Raw genomic sequence first — 20,478 nt, forward strand, 5'->3', positions numbered from 1 at the left:
ATAGGCTTACAACCATTCGTACCCACAGAGTCATTGGTTTCTGCTCTCAGCACAGTATTAAATAAATTACACGAGACATTCAACAGTTTATTATAAAACAGGCTTTATATGCTTCGGATTCTGTGTCTCCTTCTCTCTCTCTCTTTTTTTAAATGTTTATTTATTTTTGAGATATAGAGAGAGACAGAGCATGAGTGGGGAAGGAGCAGAGAGAGGGAGACACAGAATCCAAAGCAGGCTCCAGGCTGTCCACAGAGCCCGATGCGGGGCTCGAACCCACAACCTGTGAGATCATGACGTGACCTGAAGTGGGACATCTCACCAACTGAACCACACAGGCGCCCCTCCTTCTCTCAGTCCCTCCCCAACTCGTGCTCTGTCTCTGTCTCTCTCTGAAAAGTAAACATTAAAAAAGTAAAAAAAAAAAAAAAGGCTTTGTATTAGATGATCTTGTCCAACTGTAGCCTAATGTAAGTGTTGTGAACACATTTAAGCTCTGTGAAGCCAACGTATGATGTTCTGTGGGTGAGGTGTATCAAATGAATGTTTGACTTACACTATTGTTAACTTGCAATCAGTGGGTTTATTAGGATGTAGTCTTATGGGGCGTAACCCTATGATAAGTTGAGGAAGATATGTATTGCAAAAAGACCACAGTGAGTCTAGTTTACATTCATGTGAGGGCTTTATATCATTGATAAATCCTCAAATGAATTTTAATCCCCAATATTTTTATATGAATATACTTACTGCACTTGCAAGATGAATTTTGAATGTGGTGGATTTATCAGTCAGGGCTATTCAGGTGATAGAAACCAGAATTAAAAAAGCCATTGTAAAAAAGAGGACTCAAGGGATAAATACTGGTAGATGACAAGCTAGGCCTAGAACCAGGGATGGGATGCCTTTTACAAGACAAGCTAGTGTGTACTTTAAAAAAATTTTTTTTAATGTTTTATTTATTTTTAAGAGAGAGACACAGAATGCAAGCAGGGGAGGGGCAGAGAGAGAGGGAGACACAGAATCCGAAGCAGGCTCCAAGCTCTGCGCTGTCAGTGCAGGGCCCGACTTGGGGCTCGAACCCACCAACTGCGAGATCACGACCTGAGCCGACATTGGACGCTTGGCAGACTGAGCTGCCCAGGCGCCCCCAGCTAGTGTCTACTTTCATCTGAGTAATAGCGTCTTTCCCTAAGACCCCTCTCAATGGGCGGGAATGCGGCCATTGGACTTTGGGAACTTCCTTACAATTACCCAGGCTGTCAAAGACAGCTAAACAATAAGAAAACTGGTTTTATTTAGGCTATTAGACTAGGGAAAGCATCCCTACTCCGAAGATCAGTGCCTCAGAAGGGTAGTTTTTTCTGGAGACTTTTGTGGGGAGGAGTAGGCAACTTCTCGGTGGGGTACTTTACCGTTGGAATCATTTGTGTAATCAAGGGGTCTCAGCTGGTAAACAGGAAAGGTTTGTGTCTAGCTAGTTTCAGGGAAACAGACAATTCACGTAATCATTTACGAGACAATGTGAATGGAAATTTGGAGAGTTTTAGTCTGGTCTTATCATAGGTAAACAAGGGAGCCACCTGGGGTGTTAAGCTACCTCACATGAGGAAGAGTGGTTTTTCGTAAGTTGGAACATGAAAGAGTCAGGGGAATTTCGTAACCGTTTCAGTTTTCTAGGAACACAGGGCTTAGGTAAAGTTCAACATAATCAAGATGGAGAAGAGAGAAAGAAAGTTCCCCACCAGGTCCCAAGCTCATCTGCCTCTCTCTGGTTCAATTTTTGTGGTCCCATGGGAGGAAGTGCTGTGAATGATTCAGCCTGGGTGAGGCCCACCTCTGTTGTCAGAATGGTGAAGGGAAGGGGTACTGGGCAGAGCAAAACAACAAAAACAAAACCAAAATGGCTCCATAGTGGGCAAACGGTCACAGTGTAATTCCAGTGGAACTAAATTTGAGAATTTTTCCTTAAAGCCAAAGAAGACACAAACCTTTGTTCAAAATTAAATAGTAGCGCTGTAGTAATAGTACTGGTAAGTTACCACAAATCCTTTTTCTAGAACTTGAAACAGTTTGTGGAGTCTCACATGATATTCTGTGTTTCCATCCTGAAGAAAAATTGCCCCTCCCTCTTTTCAATCAGTGCTTTAAAACTGAAACCACAAATATTAAGAGCCTTTAGTAAGATTTCAAGGTACTCATTCTGTTTCTTTCTTTTTTTAAATATTTTTATTTATTTCTAGGAGAGAGAGAGAGAGAGAGAGAGAGCAGGGGAGGGTCAGAGAGAGAGGGAGATACAGATTCTGAAATAGGCTCCAGGCTCTGAGCTGGCAGTCAGCACAGAGCCCGACGCGGGGCCCGAACTCACAAACCGCGAGATTGTGACCTAAGCGAAAGTCGGACGCCCAACCGACTAAGCCACCCAGGCACCCCATTTCTGTTTCTTTTTAAAAAAAATTTTTTTTTAATGTTTATTTATTTATTTTTGAGAGACAGAGAGACAGAGTATGAGCAGGAGAAGGGCAGAGAGAGAATGAGACACAGAATCTGAAGCAGGCTCCAGGCTCTGCGCTGTCAGTGCAGGGCCCGACTTCGGGCTGGAACTCACAGCCCATGAGATCGTGACCTGAACCGAAGTCAGCTGCTTAACCAGCTGAGGCACCCAGGTGCCCCTGTTTTTCCTTTTAAAGATTTTATTTTTAAATAGATTCTTTACCCAATTTGGGGCTTGAACCCACAACCCTGAGATCAAGAGTAGCAGCATGGTCCACTGATTGAGTTAGCCAGGAGTCCCTACTTATTATTTTTTTTTGACAATTTGTTTTCAAGGTACTTTCCACCTTCCCATTCTACTTCAAGGCCAGATTGGGCTTAATGTGATTTAGGAATCATAGAATGCTCTGTTTTCACCACTAAAGAGCTGCAGGTCCTCAAAGGTTATGAATGAATGTAGGGAGAAAACAACTCACTCTAACAAGGTCCTGGGGAAATTTGACTCCTTGGACCAGCTGGTGCCTGAAGAAGCAAATATGGACTGGAAGTTGTAGAGTCTAAACTACACTAAAGGGTTTTTAAATGCCTCATCTTTCCTTTTCGCCAGACCAACTACAAACGGAAACCGAGCAAAGACCCCCCCTGCGCACCCCCGCCGCGTGTGAAGGATCAGGATCCCAACGTGTAGTCAGTTGGATTTAATTTATCCACAAGTGACTTAATGATACTGCTGTTGGTGAAATATTTCTGGTTTCATTTATTTATTTACTTGCCAGTAAAATTGTAAGCTTCAGGGGCACCTGGGTGGCTCAGTCGGTTCAGCGTCCGACTTCAGCTCAGACCATGATCTCACGGATCTTGAGTTCAAGCCTCGTGTTGGGTTCTGTGCTGATAGCTCAGAGCATGGAGCCTGTTTAAGATTCTGTGCCTCCCTCTCTCTCTGACCCTTCCCTGCTCCTGCTATCTCTCTCTCTCAGAAATAAATAAAACATTTAAAAATTTTTAATAAAAAAATTGTAAGCTTCAGTGAACTCAGATTATTTAGTAAACTTAGCTCTGATATCCAGCCTCTGGGGTAACACACAGATGACTCTGTATATTTAATGGTTTAATTCCTCTTAGGCATCTCTGTCTCTGTTCCTACCTCGAGTCATACTTGGAAGGATGAAGCTGCATTCCCCTTGCAGGTGCCCACCAAACATCTCATAATTTATGGTTGATTTATGGGCTTCAGTGGAAGATGACCCCAACTCTCTCTCTGGCAATCACTGACCTCCCTTACTTCATCTCAGATCAATACCCATCTGGGAGCACCTGGGTGGCTCAGTCAGTTAAGTGTCCGACTTCGGCTCAGGTCACGATCTCACGGTTCGTGGGTTTGAGTCCCACGTCGGGCTCTGTGCTGACAGCTCAGACCCTGGAGCCTGCTTCAGATTCTGTATCTCCCTCTCTCTCTGACCCTCCTCTGCTCATGCTCTCTCTCTCTTTCTCAGAAATAAGTAAAAAACATTAAAAAAATAAAAAAGACCCCCCTGCCCCTCCCAAAACCCACAGTCTCTACACATCACCTTGTGAAACTCCAGAAAGTGAAGAATAGTAAATGCCCATTCCCCTCTCCCCCAGTGTAATGTTTGTTTCAATGCCTCCTCAAGCCTGTCTGGATTCCTTAGCTCTCTAGTATTCTGGGGCACAACATTTTCTTTCACTACATCGACACTGTGAGACATCTTTTGGGATATCTTTCTACCTCATGATGACAGTCCTCTGAGACTAGGTTTTAGTGACCCCATATTCTCAGTTATACTTGACTGAACTAGCTAGACTGAACCAAGCTGAAGTAATTAGGATCTCTCACCTGGGAATTTTATATTAGAACTGAAGGTCTATGGGGTGCTTGGCTGGCTCAGTCAGTGCAGCGTGCCACTCTTGATTTTAGGGGTGTGAGTTCGAGCCCCACTTTGGGGGTAGAGATTACTTACAAATAAAATCTTAGAGAGGTGCCTAAAGCTCCACCTGACTGGTGGCTCAGTTGGCTAAGCGTTTCACTTCAGCTCAGGTCATAATCTCACAGATCGTGGGTTCAAGCCCTGCCTGCTTTGGATTCTATGTATCCCTGTCTCTCTGCCCCTCCCTCACTCATGCTCTGTCTGTCTCTCTCTCTGTCTCTCAAAAATAAATAAACATTAAAAACAAAAAAAAGAACTGAAGATGTAGAGTTTTCATCCCTGTATAGGGCAGGGCTAGCTTAAAGTCATAGAAATGTCAACTCAAAAGTTTTCATACTTGCCTGAGTGTGTAATGCTCTTTGTTCATTGTCCCTGCTTCTCTAGTTTATGCTGATTGAGGTCTATGTGAATGCCAAGAGAGTGGCAGGTGTCCAGTATAGGTGTCCTCGGAGGCACCTCCAACTGCACCTTCCCCAATGAGGGAGATCCTAGCTCCAGGCTGACCATTCCTTCTCAACGGTTGCCTCTTGCTGCGCAGGTCCCGTCTTCTAGCCAGTGGACTTCTTGGGTAGGGTCTGGTGAGATAGTCCAAGGTCAGCCACCTATTCCAGTGTGCAGTGGATGCAGGAGAAATATATATTCCCTTATCATGACATTGCTTTCCTCTCCTGGTCCCTTCTGATTGCTAGCTCTCCCCAGTTTTCTTCTCTTTTGTTTGTATTTTGTCCCTCTTTTGTTCAGAGAAGGACATTGGATAGTGCGCTGTGTCGGCAGATGGCCAACTGAGGCATAGAATGGAGGCCTCCCTTCCTTGCATGTGCTTCTCTCTAGCCCTTACCAGAGCCTCTCTCTCACTTGTCTTTTCCTGAAAGACGGCTCCTTCCACTTCTTTACTACTGGCAGGAAAGCTCTTCTCACCTTAAAGTGATTCTGTATTCTCCACAAAGCAAATTCCCCATCTCCCTTTCACTCCTCTCCATTTCTCCTATAGAGACCGGAGGGTTGGGGTGGTTGGAATGGGAAGCAGCCTGGCTGTTTGTTTCTGCCTACTCTCTTGGGGAATTGGCTGCCTCCAATGTCTTTGCTGGCAGTTTTCCTAAGGGTATGGGTTAGTGAACACTTTTCTTCTTAATCACCATTTCTGGGACAACTGGGAAAAATCTCATGCCATATCCTGTTAGAACAACTAAAATAACAACCATCTTGGGGCACCTGGGTGGCTCAGTCAGTTGAGCATCTGACTTTGGGTCAGGTCATGATCTCACAGTCTGGGAGTTCGAGCCCCGTGTCGGGCCCTGTGCTGACAGCTCAGAGATCTGGAGCCTGCTTCAGATTCTGTGTCTCCCTCTCTCTCTGTGTCTCCCCTGCTAACGGTCTGTCTCCCTCTCTCTCTCAAAAATAAAATAAAAACATTAAAAAAGTAACAACCATCTTTAACATTTCTTTTTTTATTTCTTAAAGCTTTTCTTTAAGTTAGTGTTCTTTTTAGTTTTTTTTAATGTTTTATTTGAGAGAGACAGAGAGACAGAGAGAGAGTGAGACAGAATCCCAAGCAGGTTCCAGGCTCTGAGCTGTGAGCATAGAGCCCCACATGGGGCTCGAACACATGAGCTCGTGTGTTAATGTTTAACTGACTGAGCCACCCAGGTGCCCCAAACGTTTTGTTTTGTTTTGTTTTGTTTTGTTTTTTGAAGCCCCAATGTGGGGCTTGAACTCACAACCCTGGCATCAAGACCCTGAGATGAAGACTCAGGTGCTTATCTTAATGAGCCACCCAGGCTCCCCTTAAACATTTAGTTTTTAAGTAATTTCTACACCCAACATGGGGCTCAAACTTATGACTATGAGATCAAGAGCTGCATGCTTTAGAGGCTGAGCCAGCCATGAAGCCCCCTAACATTTCTTGATAAATTGCTAGTGTCAGGGAATGCACATTGTATGTATGTATGTATGTATGTATGTATGTATGTATGTATGTATGTGTTTATTTATTTATTTATTTATTTATTATTTATTTATTTTTAAGGTTTATTTATTTTGAGAGAAAGCAAGCAAGCAAGCAAGCAAGCGAGTGTATGTTCACAAGCGGGAAAGGGGCAGATAGAGAGGGAGAGAGAGAGAGAATCCCAAGTAGGCTCCGCACCTTCAGTGTGGAGTCTGATGTAGGGCTCTAACTTATGAACCACGAGATCATGATCTAAGCCTAAGATGGATGCTTAACTGACTGAGACACTTCCATGCTCCCACATTTTTTTAAGGTTTATATATTTATTTTGAGAGAGACAGAGGCAGAGCAAATGGGGGAAAGGTACACAGGGAGTGAGAGAGAGACTCCCAAACAGGGTCCACCTTGCCAGTGCAGGGTCTGATGCAGGGCTTGAACTCATGAAGCTGTGAGATCATGATTGGAGGCAAAATCAAGAGTTGGACCCTTGGGGTGCCTGGTAGTTTATTCAGTTCAGCATTTGACTCTTGGTTTCAAATCATGTGATGATCTCACAGTTTATGGGTTCAAGCCCTGTGTTAGGCTTTGTGCTGACAGTGTAGAGCCTGCTTGGAATCCTGTCTCCCTATCTCTCTGCCCCTACTCATTCTCTCTCCCCGTCTCTCTTTCAAAATAAGTAAACTTTAAAAAAACTTAAAAAAAAAAAGTCAAACCCTTAACCGACTGAGCCGCTGAGGTGCCCCGAGCAATGCATGTTTTATATTAACTATCTTGTTTAATCATCACATCAACCCTATGAGGTAGGGCGTATTATTTCTCCCATTTTGCAGGCGAGGAAACTGAGGCTTAGAGGTTATTAAACTACTTGCCTATATGTACTCAGACAGTTATAGTGTACTCAAGAGGAGGTGGTGGTAGGGCTGCAGAATCTAAAACAGTCTACTATACTCCTCTTTCCCTCTATTTTGTGAATATTTATTTATTTTTGAGAGAGAGAGAGAGAGAGCACACCAGGGAGGGGAAGAGAGAGAGGGAGACAGAGGATCTCAAGGGGGCTTTGCCCTGAGAGCACGAAGGCTGCTTGGATTCTTTCTCCTTCTCTCTCTGCCCCTCCCCTCCTCATATACACACACTCTCTCAAAGTAAGTAAATAAACATAAAAAAAAGTTAGGGTTTGCTCTGCCTCACGGTCCATGGTAGTCTCTAGTTTATGTTTCGTGATTTTGCTTTTTTTAGGTACCCCATATATGCGGAATCATACAATGTTTGTCCTTTTGTGTCTGGCTTATTTCCCTTAGCATAAACTTTTCAAGGTTTATTCATATTGTAGCATGTATCAGCGTTTCATCCCTGTTTTATGGCTGAATAATATTCCATTGCATGTATAGCCTATATTTTATTTATCCATTCACCTGTTGATGGACAGTTGGCTTGTTGCCACATTTTGGCTATTGTAAATAATACTGCTATAAAGATTGCTCTACAAATATCTGTTTGAGTCCTTACTTTTAATTCTTTTATGTGTATAAGTAGGGATAGAATTGCTTGATCGTATGGCAGTTCTCTGTTTAACTTTTTCTGGACAAAGTATAATTTTTTAAAATTTAAAACCATGCATGTGTCAATGATTTATAACTCGGTAATGAGAGGACCAGTATGATTGTAAAACTGATTCACTGAAGAAATCAAGAAACTGAAGTGAAAGCACAAATGCTGAGGTCAGATTGCTAAATTAAATACAAAACTTGTCATTATTCTACAGGGCAATAAAAGCATAATCTTTGGGAATATCTTTCCCACCAAACAGAAATAATTTGCATCTCTCCCATACAAACACCATTTGCAGTTTATCAATCTCCCAAAAGTTGATATCTCATTTTACAGTCCAGGCCCTAATCAACGGAAGATGGCAAGTCAAACAAAGTTACATTTTCTCTAGAGAATCATAGGTACCTTAGGTAGGCTCATTAAATGTTTTAAAATGATATTGAAAGTGCAAGCAATAATCTTTTTGCCTTATCTCTAAGTCTGGGTAACCTTTCTTAATTTTGTATTTATTCACTTTACTTTTGTTTATGGTCTTTTTGGCATTGTGTGTTTTTTTTAATGTTTTATTTCTTTTTGAGAGAGAGAGACAGAGCATGAGCAGGGGAGGAGTAGAGAGAGATGGAGACTCAAAACATGAAGCAGGCTCCAGGCTCCAGGCTCCGAGCTATCAGCATGAGCTGGCCTTGGGGCCCAAACCCAGGAACCATGAGATGATGACCTGAGCCAAAGTCAGACGCTCAACTGACTGAACTAGCCGGGCTTCCTTGCATTGTGTTTTCTATCTTTGCTTTTACTGTTTTTGTCTGCTTACAAAAGTTCACTATATGTATCTGTGTTTGCCTAAGTGAACATGTGTATATTTACCTTTATTTTCTGGTAAATATATGGTTTTATTTTGCAATTTAACTTATAAACCTTCAAATATTTAACTTATCAGGAATTTGTTCTTGTTTGTGGCTTGAGGTAGGGATCTAAAATTTTTGGGGTGCCTGGGTGGCTCAGTCAGTTGAGCGTCTGACTTTGGCTCAGGTCATCTCGCGGTTCCTGGGTTTGGGCCCGGAGACCAGCTCTGTGCTGACGGCTCAGAACCTGGAGCCTGCTTCAGATTCTGTGTCTCCCCCTCCCACTGTCCCTCCCCAGCTCACACTCTGTCTCTGCCTCTTTCTCAAAAATAAATAACCAATTAAAAAATAAAGTACATTTCCCCCCCAAATGGTTAGTTAATGTCTGCAAATTGCCTTCTTCACAACTAGTTTGAAATACCATGTATCTTATGCTAAATTTTTATATGTGGGTTTGTTTCTGGACTTTTGTTTCTGTTCATCTTTGTCTTTTCTGGTACAAATATCAGAGTTATTACTGCTTCATTATGTTGTGTTCTCTCTTGCGGTTCTGACAGGATGGCTCTGCTATCAGCAACCCCACCTTTAGTGAAGAGAAGTACTCTTCACCGATGAGGGCCCTGTGGCTACCCTTGTTTTACGTGTAGCCGCAACTTTCAAATATTGCAGTGAAAATGTGGTGCATGCTTTAGAAAATTTCATTGAAAATTCTAGGACAAGACTCTAACCAAAGCAGTCAAAGTAAAAGCAGAATGAGGTGTGTGTGTGTGTGTGTGTGTGTGTGTGTGCATGCACACGTGCACTCCTGCATAGGTGTTTGTGTACACAGATGCATCTTCATGTGCTCACTCACCTGCCAAGGTGGAGAGTGTGGGGTAGAGAAGCCATTCATGAACTTCTCCTTGTGTGGTTATATTTTCTGTTCATTTACATAGAGATGCCAGATTGTCACTCTGTTCTCTTAACCTTGGAAGGGCATTTCACTTTTAGAGAAGAGGCTCTAAGCCACTGATCTTTCTTTAAAAATAAACTCCTGCTTTTAGTGGAAATGGCACAAAATATATCCACATTTAAGGACTGAATAGTATTCTAAAAGACCTGGTCACCCAGTTTTGAAGAATGACTTGTTAATCACATTTCTATTCTCTGCTGAGTACCTTATTCTTTCAAAGTATTTCAAGAATACACAATGTTCTTATTATGCTTTTCATTTCAATAATATCTCTATGATGGAAGCTTCTTCTGGTCACCTTTCCCAGGCTTGTCTTTGTCTTGTCTGGAAAGGAAACTGATGCTTCTAGTGAGCTTAAATCATCTCTGCTCTTGTTTTAGCCTGCTGTTGCTGCTGCTGCCGCCTTTGACCATAGGATGGAATCCTGTGTCATTGCCAGGAAAACATGTTAGTCACTCTCCTCTGAGTTAGGGCTTGCACTGCTCGCATTCAGTGTCAGACTGTAATCGCCTGTGATATATTTAGATTTTGAACTCACATCGCATTTGAACATTAACTATATGTCAAGAAGAAAATAAATGGTCCCCCTCTGGTTATGAAGCAATGTATGGGCAGAATGCCATAGGAGCTTGTTCATAGTAACACTGTTCATAGTAACAATGATTCCTTTTTAAAAAAAATTTTTATGTTTACTTATTTACTTTTGAGAGAGAGAGAGAGAGAGAGAGAGAGCAGGAGCAGGGGAGGGGCAGAGAGGGAGACACAGAATCTGAAGCAGGCTCCAGGCTCTGAGCTGTCAGCACAGAGCCCGACACAGGGCTCGAACTCATGCGAGATCATGACCTGAGCCAACATTGGCCGCTCAACCGACTGAGCCATCCAGGCGCCCCCAGAGTCTCCTTAAATCAGGAAACCTGAAGAGTGAATTATTATCAGAGGTCACAGGGCCTTTAAAAATCATTTTCTCTGAGTCTAGAGCAAGAAGCAAAGGGATCTGTCTTGAGAAATGAGTTGTATTCAGTTGAAGGGAAGCCAGCATAGGATAGATACACTGTGTCCTGATGAATTTGATTGTTAAAATGAACCATCTTGTTAAGAAAGATTTATACTTTGCAGAAATGAGATGGCAGCTGTTACAGTAGCAAGGCAGCTCCCTGGCAGTCCCTCTGTGCTCAGGAACATGAAAGCCCCAGGAGAGCTGGGCCCTGCAGGTCAGGGTCATGTTTCTTCTCTCAGTAGACCAGTTCAACAGGGAGGACTTTGGGGTGGAGCTGGAATGTCAGCTACTGAAGGTGGAAAAAGACTGAGTCTGTGCTGGTTGAGGAGAGGCTTGAGCCAAGCCAGAAAAATTACTGTTAATTACGGGATCTAGATAAAGGGGTTACATTTTCATGATCATATCAGCTTGTGTGGCCTGCAGAAATCTGTGCAAAGTTCATCCAGCACTTAAGTGTATACAGAGAGAAAGGACTGGGATTGATAATGACACTGCAAGCCATCTAATAACTGTAATCAAACCAAATAAGGTAAAAAAAGTGAGGATTTGGGGAAGGACTTCAGAATGAGGTCATGGTGCTACTATGTAAGCAGACAGTTTGATAGAGTGAGGAAGAGCCCTAAAATTTCAGACAATTTGGACTTAGAAGCAAATTTTAATGATAGTTTTTATACCAAAAGAGCATTAGAATTAGAAAAATGCTTGAGGGGGTGCTTGGGTGACTCAGTCCGTTGAGCGTCCAACTCTTGGTTTCCGGCTCAGGTCATGGTTTTACAGTTCATGAGTTTGAGCCCCTTGTTGGGCTCTGCACTGGCAGCATGGAGCCTGCTTGGGATTTCTCTCTCCTTCTCTGCCCCTCCCTGGCTTGCTCTTTCTCTCAAAAAGTAAGTAAACATCAAAAAAACTTTTTTTAAAAAAAGGGAAAATTGCTTAAGGAAAAAAGGAGACTAAATTGTGCTCTACTATTCCTTAAATAGTATTTCTTATATTTAATTTCTTATATTTAATTATAAAAACAAGCACAAAGTTAAACAGATTTTCTATAGAACTTTGCAGTGTCTTTAAAATGGTAATATTTGATGAAGGAGCATAAGGCAAGCTGAGGGTAAAGCAGAAGCTAGCACTCACGCCCACTCCCCCCCACCCCAACCAGGTGGGATGTGTGTGATATTCCGGAGGCACTTCTGGCTGCCCAAGAACAAAGAAAGGAAAGAAAACAAATGGTTAATTGATAGAGATCACAGTCATGTAGGACATGAGTCTCCATCAGTTTACAAATATCTTAGTAAATTATAAGAAAAGTCAATCTGGGGCGCCTGGGTGGCTCAGTTGGTTAAGCGTCCGACTTCAGCTCAGGTCATGACCTCACAGTTCATGGGTTCGAGCCCCGCATCAGGCTCTGTGCTGACAGCTAGCTCAGAGCCTGGAGCCTGTCTTTGGATTCTGTGTCTTCTTCTCCCTCTGACCCTTCCCTGCTCACGCTGTCTCTGTCTCTCTCTCAAAAATAAATGAAACATTAAAAAAATTAAAAAAAGAAAGAAAGAAAAAGGCAATCTTATCAATAGCCTAATCTCCACACACCTATAGACTCAGTTTCCTGGAACCCCGACTCACCCTCCCCTACTAGTGATCTGGGGGACAAAAGCAAGAAGGAAATGGAAGGTAATATTAACTTTCTTTATAAGCTGCAGCCCATTAACAAATACTTGAGGCAAATGCAGAGAATAACATTTCTTCAGGAACCCCCTACTGTCCTAATGTTAATGCCTTCCTAGAGGAAAAACAACGTTAGCTTGACAATAGCAAAGCCTCAAGTATCTAAGGAGTTGTCTTTAGCATATCAAAGTCCTTCTGGTGGCCTCCCTTTTGCCTTGCCTCCCCCAACTCCATAGTATATAATCAGTCACCCCAGTGCAGCTCTTTCTGCCCATGCATCCTGTCTCATTGCTTTAATAAAATCACCTTTTTACACCAAAGACATCTTCAAGAATTCCTTTTTGGCCATCAGCTCTGAATTCCCATCACTCCCAAATGCCATCAATATCAATCTATTATTATCTCATAGAACACTATCCCATGGAACACACTTTGGGAAAGAGTGGTTAACCTGATGTTAAAAAGGCACATCCCCATTTCAACCATCATATGTAACAAAATTACTGAAAGGAAGAAATGTGTTCTAAAATATCAACAGTGAATGATACTGGCTGTATTATTTCTCTTATTCATTTTTTTTTTAACTTCTCTTACTCTTTGGTGTTTCCAAATTGACTTTAATAAGCCTTTACAAAGAACATGAACTGAAAGAAAAGATAGAGTTGTAGGAGACCAATGCTGGTGTCAGGGGTTTTAAAAGCTGTGTCACCTTGAAACAGTTCCTTAATCTCATCAGGTCTCAGTTTTCTCGTCCATTAAACCTGGAAAGTAACATCTACGTAATGGGTTTATTATGAAGATTAATTGACCTATGATATCCAAATCACTCAACACAAGCTCTGGCACACAGCATAGGATCTAGAGATGGTGTAAGTGCCACTATTATGGAGTTACTAGAATTTTAGAGTTTAAGAAAGGAGTGCTGGTTTGGTTAAGGGCACTAGTCCAGAAGATGCCCCAGAGTATAGGACAGGATTCTACTGGACACTTGGCAGGGAAAATAATGAACCTCTTGTCTCATGGTAGGCAGTTAATGAACACTGTATTTTTAAAACAAACACCTTCCTGATTGCTTAGAACCTAATTTAATCATCATACCAGAGAAAAGAATGCAACAACTTCCTTCTTTTAAAATTCTCAAGATGCTCTGCTGAATCGAAGTAACTTGTGTTTCGTTTCGGGGCACCTGGGTGGCTCAGTCGGTTAGGTGTTCGACTTCGGCTCACGTCATGATCTCATGGTATGTGAGTTTGAGCCCCATGTCGGGCTCTGTGCTGACAGCTCAGAGCCTGAAGCCTGTTTCGGATTCTGTGTCTCCCTCTCTCTCTGCCCCTAGACTGCTCACTCTCTGTCTGTCTGTCTCTCTCTCAGAAATAAACATTAAAAAAATTTTTTTTAAAAAGTCACTTGTGCTTCAACCACACTGCCTTCAACAAGAAATGTTTTGGCAACTTCATTGCTTCATGATTGTGATTCTTGGAAACTTGTCATTTCGGAGTCTTCAGAATTCTTAAATACCTTTTTTCTGACTTCATTTACTTAAATATCCCAGAATAGCCTCTTGAACTATAAGTTGGATAATCCAGGAAACTATTTATAGCAAGATGAGTAGTCTCTGTGACTGATGTTATGTTTTATTTTGAGAAGGACAAATCATTAAAAAGATTGAGAGGGCCCATGGTATTTTAAACTGAAAGCAGGGCCAAGGCAAATAAGGTAGGTAGGTATGAAGGTGGAACGTAAAAAGATATGGATGTAGTACTTCTTTGTCAGTCTAGGTAATGGCTGGGGAGGTGTCCCACAAGAAGGAAGTCAGAGAGAAAAAAAAAAAAAAAAGAAGGAAGTCAGAGACAGAGTCCAGAACCCAGATCTAGTCATTAGGTAGAAAAGTCACTTCAGACTATGGCAGCCTAGCCTCTGCCCGGTACTTATGACCCAGAGCAGACAGACAGAAGACTTTTTGTCATTACAAAGACCATTACTGTTCTTTGTGTCATTGATATCCTTCTAGGTAGGAGAAAAATATAAGATAGAAGAAGGAAGGTCAAGGTCAACCTTTAAATTTTTTAAAAAAAATTTATTCATTTTTGAGAGATAGTGAGGGGGGGGGAGAGAGAGAGAGAAAAAAAGAGAGAGAGAGAAAAAGGGAGACACAGAATCTGAAGCAGGCTCCAGGTTCTGGGCTGTCAGCAGAGCTGGACGTGGGGCTCAAACTCAGGAACTGTGAGATCATGACCTGACCCAAAGTCAGATGCTTAACTGACTGAGCCACCCAGGTACCCCAAGGTCAACTTTTGTTTGTTTTTACTTTTTATGGTGGTAAAATACACATAATATAAAACTTACCAATTTAATCATCTTTAAGTATAGAAATCAGTGGCATTAAGTATATTTGCATTGTTGTGTGGCTACACCCATCACCAGAACTTTTCATCATCCCAAACTGAAACTTGATACCCATTAAACATAACTCCATTCCCCCCAATCACAAGCCCTTGCTAACCACTACTCTATTTTGTCTCTACGAATTTGCCTATTTTGGTTTCTGAGGGGTCTCCTCACTGGATGGGGGCCACCAAATGTGGGGCAACCCGCTCAGGTAGAGGCCTGTGGCATGGGAGGTGAAAGAATTCACCCAAGGCAGAACGAAGGAGATAGAAGTTTATTGAATACACCACAAAGAAGGGGTGGGCAGGACAGCAAAGCAGAGACTGTCTGCCAAAAGGCAGTGGAGGTGGGGGACTATAGTTAAAATGGGAAGATGAGGAGGTATGAGAACATGTGGAATTTTCCTTTTTTGGTACTTGTGTCCAGTTATACGTAACCCATTGGTCAGCTAGGGCTTATGGATATTTTGAGGTAGGTCATCTAATGGGCATTTTTGTATTCAGCCCCAGGTCACTGTGGGACCTTTCACAGGTTTCTAATGTTCAAGTTGGCTGTCTAAAAGCAGCCTCTACAGTTTGCTCATATAAATTGAATCATACAGAATTCGTCCTTTCCTGTCTGGCTTCATTTACTTAGCATATTTTTAATTCCACTTTACTTTTCATGGTCATCAAGTGCTGTTTTTATTTTGGGGAATGTTAAAAAAAAAAAAAAAAAAGAAAACCATCTACCTATGTATTTTAAGTGTACACACAAAAAAACCCCAGAATGGTCCTTAGGCATACAGGAGTTAAACACAAATTCTGATTAACAACTACTAAGATTTCCCCCAACATTTAAAAAAGGTGTTGTCTAATTCAGGGGAATAGTACACCACCGTCTTAAGAAGTCTTCTCTGATAAAGGAAGCAACTACAGAAAGCTTTTATTCAAAGTAACCAGTGCTATAGATACAAAAACCCCAACAACTCCCGCAATACTACTACTTTAAAACAAACATACTAAACTTGATTTTCATTAGAATGTTATTTCAACATTCATTTCAATACAAATATATATAAAAAACAACGCAAACTATTACTGCACTTCATCTTCTGGGCAAAAATGCCAAGTTAGTCTCTCTTCAAAAAAAGCTATTACAATTTGAGGATGGTTCTTATTTGCCTCTTTTGGCACAATGTGTTTTAAAGTTCATCCATGTTGTAACATGTAACAGAGTTTTGTTCCTTTTTAAAGCTGAATAATATCCCATCACATGTATTCACCATGTTAACAACTCATTCTTTTTTTATTTTTTAAATTTATTTCTGAGAGAGAGAGAGCATGAGCAGGGGAGGGGCAGAGAGGGAGGGAGACACAGAATTTGAAACAGGCTCCAGGCTCTGAGCTGGCTGCCAGCACAGAGCCCGATGTAGGGCTCGAAGCCACCAACCGCGAGACCATGACTAGAGCCGAAGTCAGACGCTTAACTGACTGAGCCACCCAGGCGCCCCTAAAAACCCTTTCTTGAGTCAGTGGTTATTTGGTTTTCACTTTTTGCCTTATTGTGAATAAGGCTATGAACATGGATGTAGAGCACCTGTTCATCCCTGCTCTTTGTTTAAAGACTTTTTCTGGGGTGCCTGGTGACTCAGTTAAGAATTAGATTTCAGCTCAGGTCATGATCTCCTGGATTGTGGGTTGGAGTCCCACTTTCAGGCTTGGAGCCTGCCTTGGATTCTGTTATCTCTCTCTCTCAAATAAATAAACACTAAAAAAAAAATTAAGGGGGCACCTAGGTGGCTTAGTCATTTAAGCACCTGACTCTGGATTTCAGCTCAGGTCCACGATCTCACGGTTTGTGGGATAGATAGAGCCATTGGGCTCTGTGCTGACAGTTCAGAGCCTGCTAGGGATTCTTTCTCTCCTTCTATCTGCCCTTCCCTTAGGGGTTCTTTCAAAATAAACAAACTTCAAGAAAAAAGGCTTTATCTTGCTGCCTCTGCTCCCACTGCCCACCTCCCCCAACCCCAACTCCAAGGAGCACACAGTACTTGTTTTTAAAGACAAAACCTATTTGGTTTAGCCAAAATGTGAGAACTGTGTGGTAATTTGCAAGTGTAAAGGCAAACAATCTGGCCTTCAGGCATTGCTCCAGGAGACTGGTTGTGTGTGTGTGTGTGGGGGGGGTGCAGATTTAAGAAACTGTGCTTTCTTCTTAGCTCATTCATTAAATGGTTCAATTGTTCTAGCTTTGAGATGGAGATCTTCAACTTACTCTAGGTTCCAACAATGCAGAAGTTCTTGTAGTTTTCAGCAACCCGGACTAGGTCTCTATTGTTGGGTTTTTTTTTTTTTTTTAACTACTTGAAAGCCGACGTTTACTTTTCTGCAAAGTCCTAGTCTCCACCACTTTGTGCATAATACTTGCCACTTTGTACTGAGATCCCTTTTACTTTTTCTGGTTATCCTTGTGACCAGTTTTGGATTCAGGTTTTGGGGGACTGAAAGATTATACACTATACCCTTAAAAAAGATACAAAATAAGTATTAATGACAAAAAAATCACAACAAATTACTGGAGGCTTAGAGATCCAGATTCCACTCCTGAGGTGTCTTCAATCAGTTTATCAGAAATGCTTATTGTACAGGGTTGCTTTCCGATGATGGGACGCTGGCTTCCAGTCCTCAACCTGGAACACCCCGGAAGACGGGGGCCCTGAAGTTTAAGATTCCTTAGCCTCGAGTAATCCTGGTCATTTATTTAGTGGCTGATCTGAACGGACCTAGGTAGCGTGTCATCCATCCGTCTCCCTCGCACTCAGCTCAGAACAGGTGCTTGGAATGTGCTGGAGATTTCACGGTTTAAGTCCCGTAGGCCCCTAGAGAGTGGTGAGGCAAGGCTCTGTGTAAAAACCACCGCGGTGGGACTGAGAGAATTCCTGCCCTCCGCCGGAGAGGGTGCTGTCGCTGAGTTCAACAGAGCCCCTACCTAAGGCCCCTGCTCAGGGCCACAATTCAAGGGCGTCCTTGGCCCCTGTCGACTGACCTACACCGAGGGGAGCGGAGGAGAAGTCTCTTTGGATTTCGGAGATTAGTTTGCGCTCCCATTTTGGGGGTGCAACACGTCTCGCCACCGGAAGTTTCTTTGATAAAGAAAGACGGCGGAAGTAGAACAACGGCGCCTCCTCGGTATTTTGCCTCAAGCCGGCTCTCCTACCTTCTTCTGGAAGGGGAGGTGCTCCACTGCTCTCTGCCGCCGTGGGGAGTCGCTGCGGCGGGTTCCGTGCGCAGACGCAAAGGCTTCCCAGTCATCTTTCAGCCGCTCTGTGCCCTCCAAGGATTCCGTGCCTGGACATGACGTCCGCTTGTCGTAACTGGGGGCGGAACTTCAGAAGGAAAGGCGTCGGAGCCGGGGTCTCGCGAGAACATTCCTTTCCTTCGCAGTTCTCGCGCTACAGCTTCACTCTCGTCGCGACGAGATCTTTCGAGATCTTCTCCGCCCCCGCTGCCGGCGCCCTCTTCTGCAGCCGCTGAGCCGGAGCCGGCCTGAGCAGCGCTGTCCGCTGCGGCTTCCTTCCGAGACCTAGGCGCCCGCGAGGACACCCTCCCGTCTCCCGCGAGTCCCCATCCCCCGGCCCACGCGCCTTGCTCTTCGCGCGCCAGCCCCGCCGGGGTCCGTGTCCTGTTTCGCCGGCCGGACCTGGGCTCGAGCCCGAACTGTAGCCGGCGCCATGTCGGTGGTGGGCATAGACCTGGGCTTCCAGAGCTGCTACGTCGCTGTGGCCCGCGCCGGCGGCATCGAGACGATCGCTAATGAGTACAGCGACCGCTGCACGCCGTGAGTGTGGAGCAGTCCGGCCGCGTGCACGGGGAGAGGGGAGGTGGGGAGGCAGCGCTTGCTCTGGTCTGAGACCCTCGTGCCTTGGGAAACGCGGGCCGGGGAATCACCTCCGTTTGGAGCCGCGGGCCCGGTGGGTCAGGAACTCCCACTGGGTGTCAGGTCAGAGTGGCCGCGGCTCGCCGTGCGGGTCCGCGCCAGCGGCGAGGCCCTTTCCCACTGGCCTGCCGGTTGAGCGAAGGCTGTGAGCGGGTACTGGTACCAGCGGAGGGCATGGGTAGGATCTGGAGGGAAGGTAGGCTTGGGATGTATAGTGGACCGAGTGCTTCCTTTAGCGGGCAGAGGCAAGCCCAGGGCGTACTAGCGTTTCTTGAGCCCACCCACCACAGAGTTCAGAGCTTTGCAAACAGCAGGCGCCTAATAAAAGTTAGTTGAATTGGATGCTTTCCGGTGTCTGCCGGCGGTCTGAAGATGGAGCGGCCAGAATCCCACGTGAGTGGGGGCGGGGCAGCACCCGGAAGAGAGGGAGCCGGAGGCTCTGGTTGGAACCGACAGCCACCAGAAAGTACTCAAAAATCAGTCTCTTCTTGATTCTTTTGTATTCGCATTAGTATTTCTCTTCGTTTCAGTATGTGGAGCTATGTTGGGTCATTCTCTGCTTTCATTCTGTGCGCATCCACACCTAACAACGTTCCACTTTCACAGTTAATGCATTCCAACTAGGGTGTTGGCCGCAATTGTTAATGAATGACTCAGGGGTTCACTTTGACTTCTAGAATCTATAGTAAGTTATGGGACTAGCATAGACACAGCTCTAAAAAATTCTGACTCACTCAGGTCTTTCCCTGGTTAAAGAGCCTGCTTGTTGACCATATAGGTACTTTTCAGTCCATTGTCTTCTTTTGGAGAAAGTCTTTTAGGAACTCAGCTATTTTCTAGGTTCTCTTATTACTTGCCAGGTGACCGTTCAAGGGCTTGTGTTCTAAGGTCCATTTTTCACCCTAACTTTTGTCACCTTTCACAGATTGGTAGCCAGACTAGATTGCTCTGTCCACTAGTCTGATCTTTGCTGCCCAGGGACTCACACTTCGACTTGAGAGATTTCTGCCCCTTGTTTTACCTAGACCAGGCACTTCCCGAAAACCCATCCCAGATCCTAAAATGTGGTTTGATGGCCCTTTCTCGATTTGATCATAATTTTTAACATCCATGTTGAGATATAATTCCACATACTGTACAGTTAACTCACTTGAAGTGTGCAGTTTGATGGTTTTTAGTGTAGTCCCCAAACTGTACAGTTGACCCCACAATTTTAAAACATTTTCATCCCTCCAAAAAGAAATCCTGTATTTATCAGCTGTCAGACTCCTTCCTATTTTTATAGTTTTTATGTTCTAATTTGTCATTCCAGGGAAGATATCCAAATTTTTTTCCCCAAGGCATTGAAGTTTTTGTTTTGGAGTGTTTAAGCATCAGTTTTCTACTTGATATTGTCTTCCTCTCTACATCCAAGTTTACTTCATTTGTAAAGATAGCATACTGAGTCAGGCATTTAAATTTTTCATCCTTTCCTGCATAGATTTGAATGTGATATCGCTCCAAGGAGAACTCCCTATATTGGAACTAATAGTATTCCTACATTTTCTTTCAGACTGTTATCTTAGGCTTTTATTTTATTTATTTTTTTAAAGACAGCAGCTACAACGGTTTTACCATGAATTCCATTGTTTGGACTGGAAAGGGTTGTTTAAGAAAAAAAAAGATGAAACTGGGCTGATGGGGTGTGGGTGGGGGCATTAAGGAGGGCAATTTTCAGTTTGAGCACTGGGTGTCATATATCAGATGAATCACTGGGTTCTACTCCTAAAACTAAGACTACCCGGTATGTTAAT

General features: G+C 43.5%; 2 protein-coding genes across 5 annotated transcripts in view; one reads left to right on the forward strand and one right to left on the reverse strand.

Annotated features, from left to right (window-relative positions):
- Positions 1-18,101, reverse strand: part of ZCCHC10 (zinc finger CCHC-type containing 10) — a 53,284-nt gene extending 35,183 nt beyond the window's left edge. For 2 of the 4 annotated variants that reach the window (XM_077768625.1, XM_077768622.1), the window contains exon 1: positions 17,966-18,101. In XM_077768625.1, the coding sequence (XP_077624751.1) occupies positions 17,966-18,060 (95 nt within the window). In that variant the 5' untranslated portion in view covers positions 18,061-18,101. Of the gene's footprint in view, positions 1-17,023 lie in introns of all 4 variants that reach the window. The other 2 variants (XM_077768624.1, XM_077768623.1) reach the window with 2 other exon arrangements.
- A 129-nt stretch (positions 18,102-18,230) lies between these two features.
- The window catches only part of HSPA4 (heat shock protein family A (Hsp70) member 4), a 47,024-nt gene continuing 44,776 nt past the window's right edge, over positions 18,231-20,478 (forward strand). Inside the window, exon 1 of the mRNA XM_077768626.1 lies at positions 18,231-18,586. Within this exon, the coding sequence (XP_077624752.1) occupies positions 18,480-18,586 (107 nt within the window). The 5' untranslated portion in view covers positions 18,231-18,479. The remainder of the gene's footprint in view (positions 18,587-20,478) is intronic.

The sequence above is a fragment of the Crocuta crocuta genome, unplaced genomic scaffold (genome assembly GCF_008692635.1).
Source record: "Crocuta crocuta isolate KB4526 unplaced genomic scaffold, BGI_CrCroc_1.0 scaffold64, whole genome shotgun sequence".
NCBI classification, from domain to species: Eukaryota; Metazoa; Chordata; class Mammalia; order Carnivora; family Hyaenidae; genus Crocuta; species Crocuta crocuta.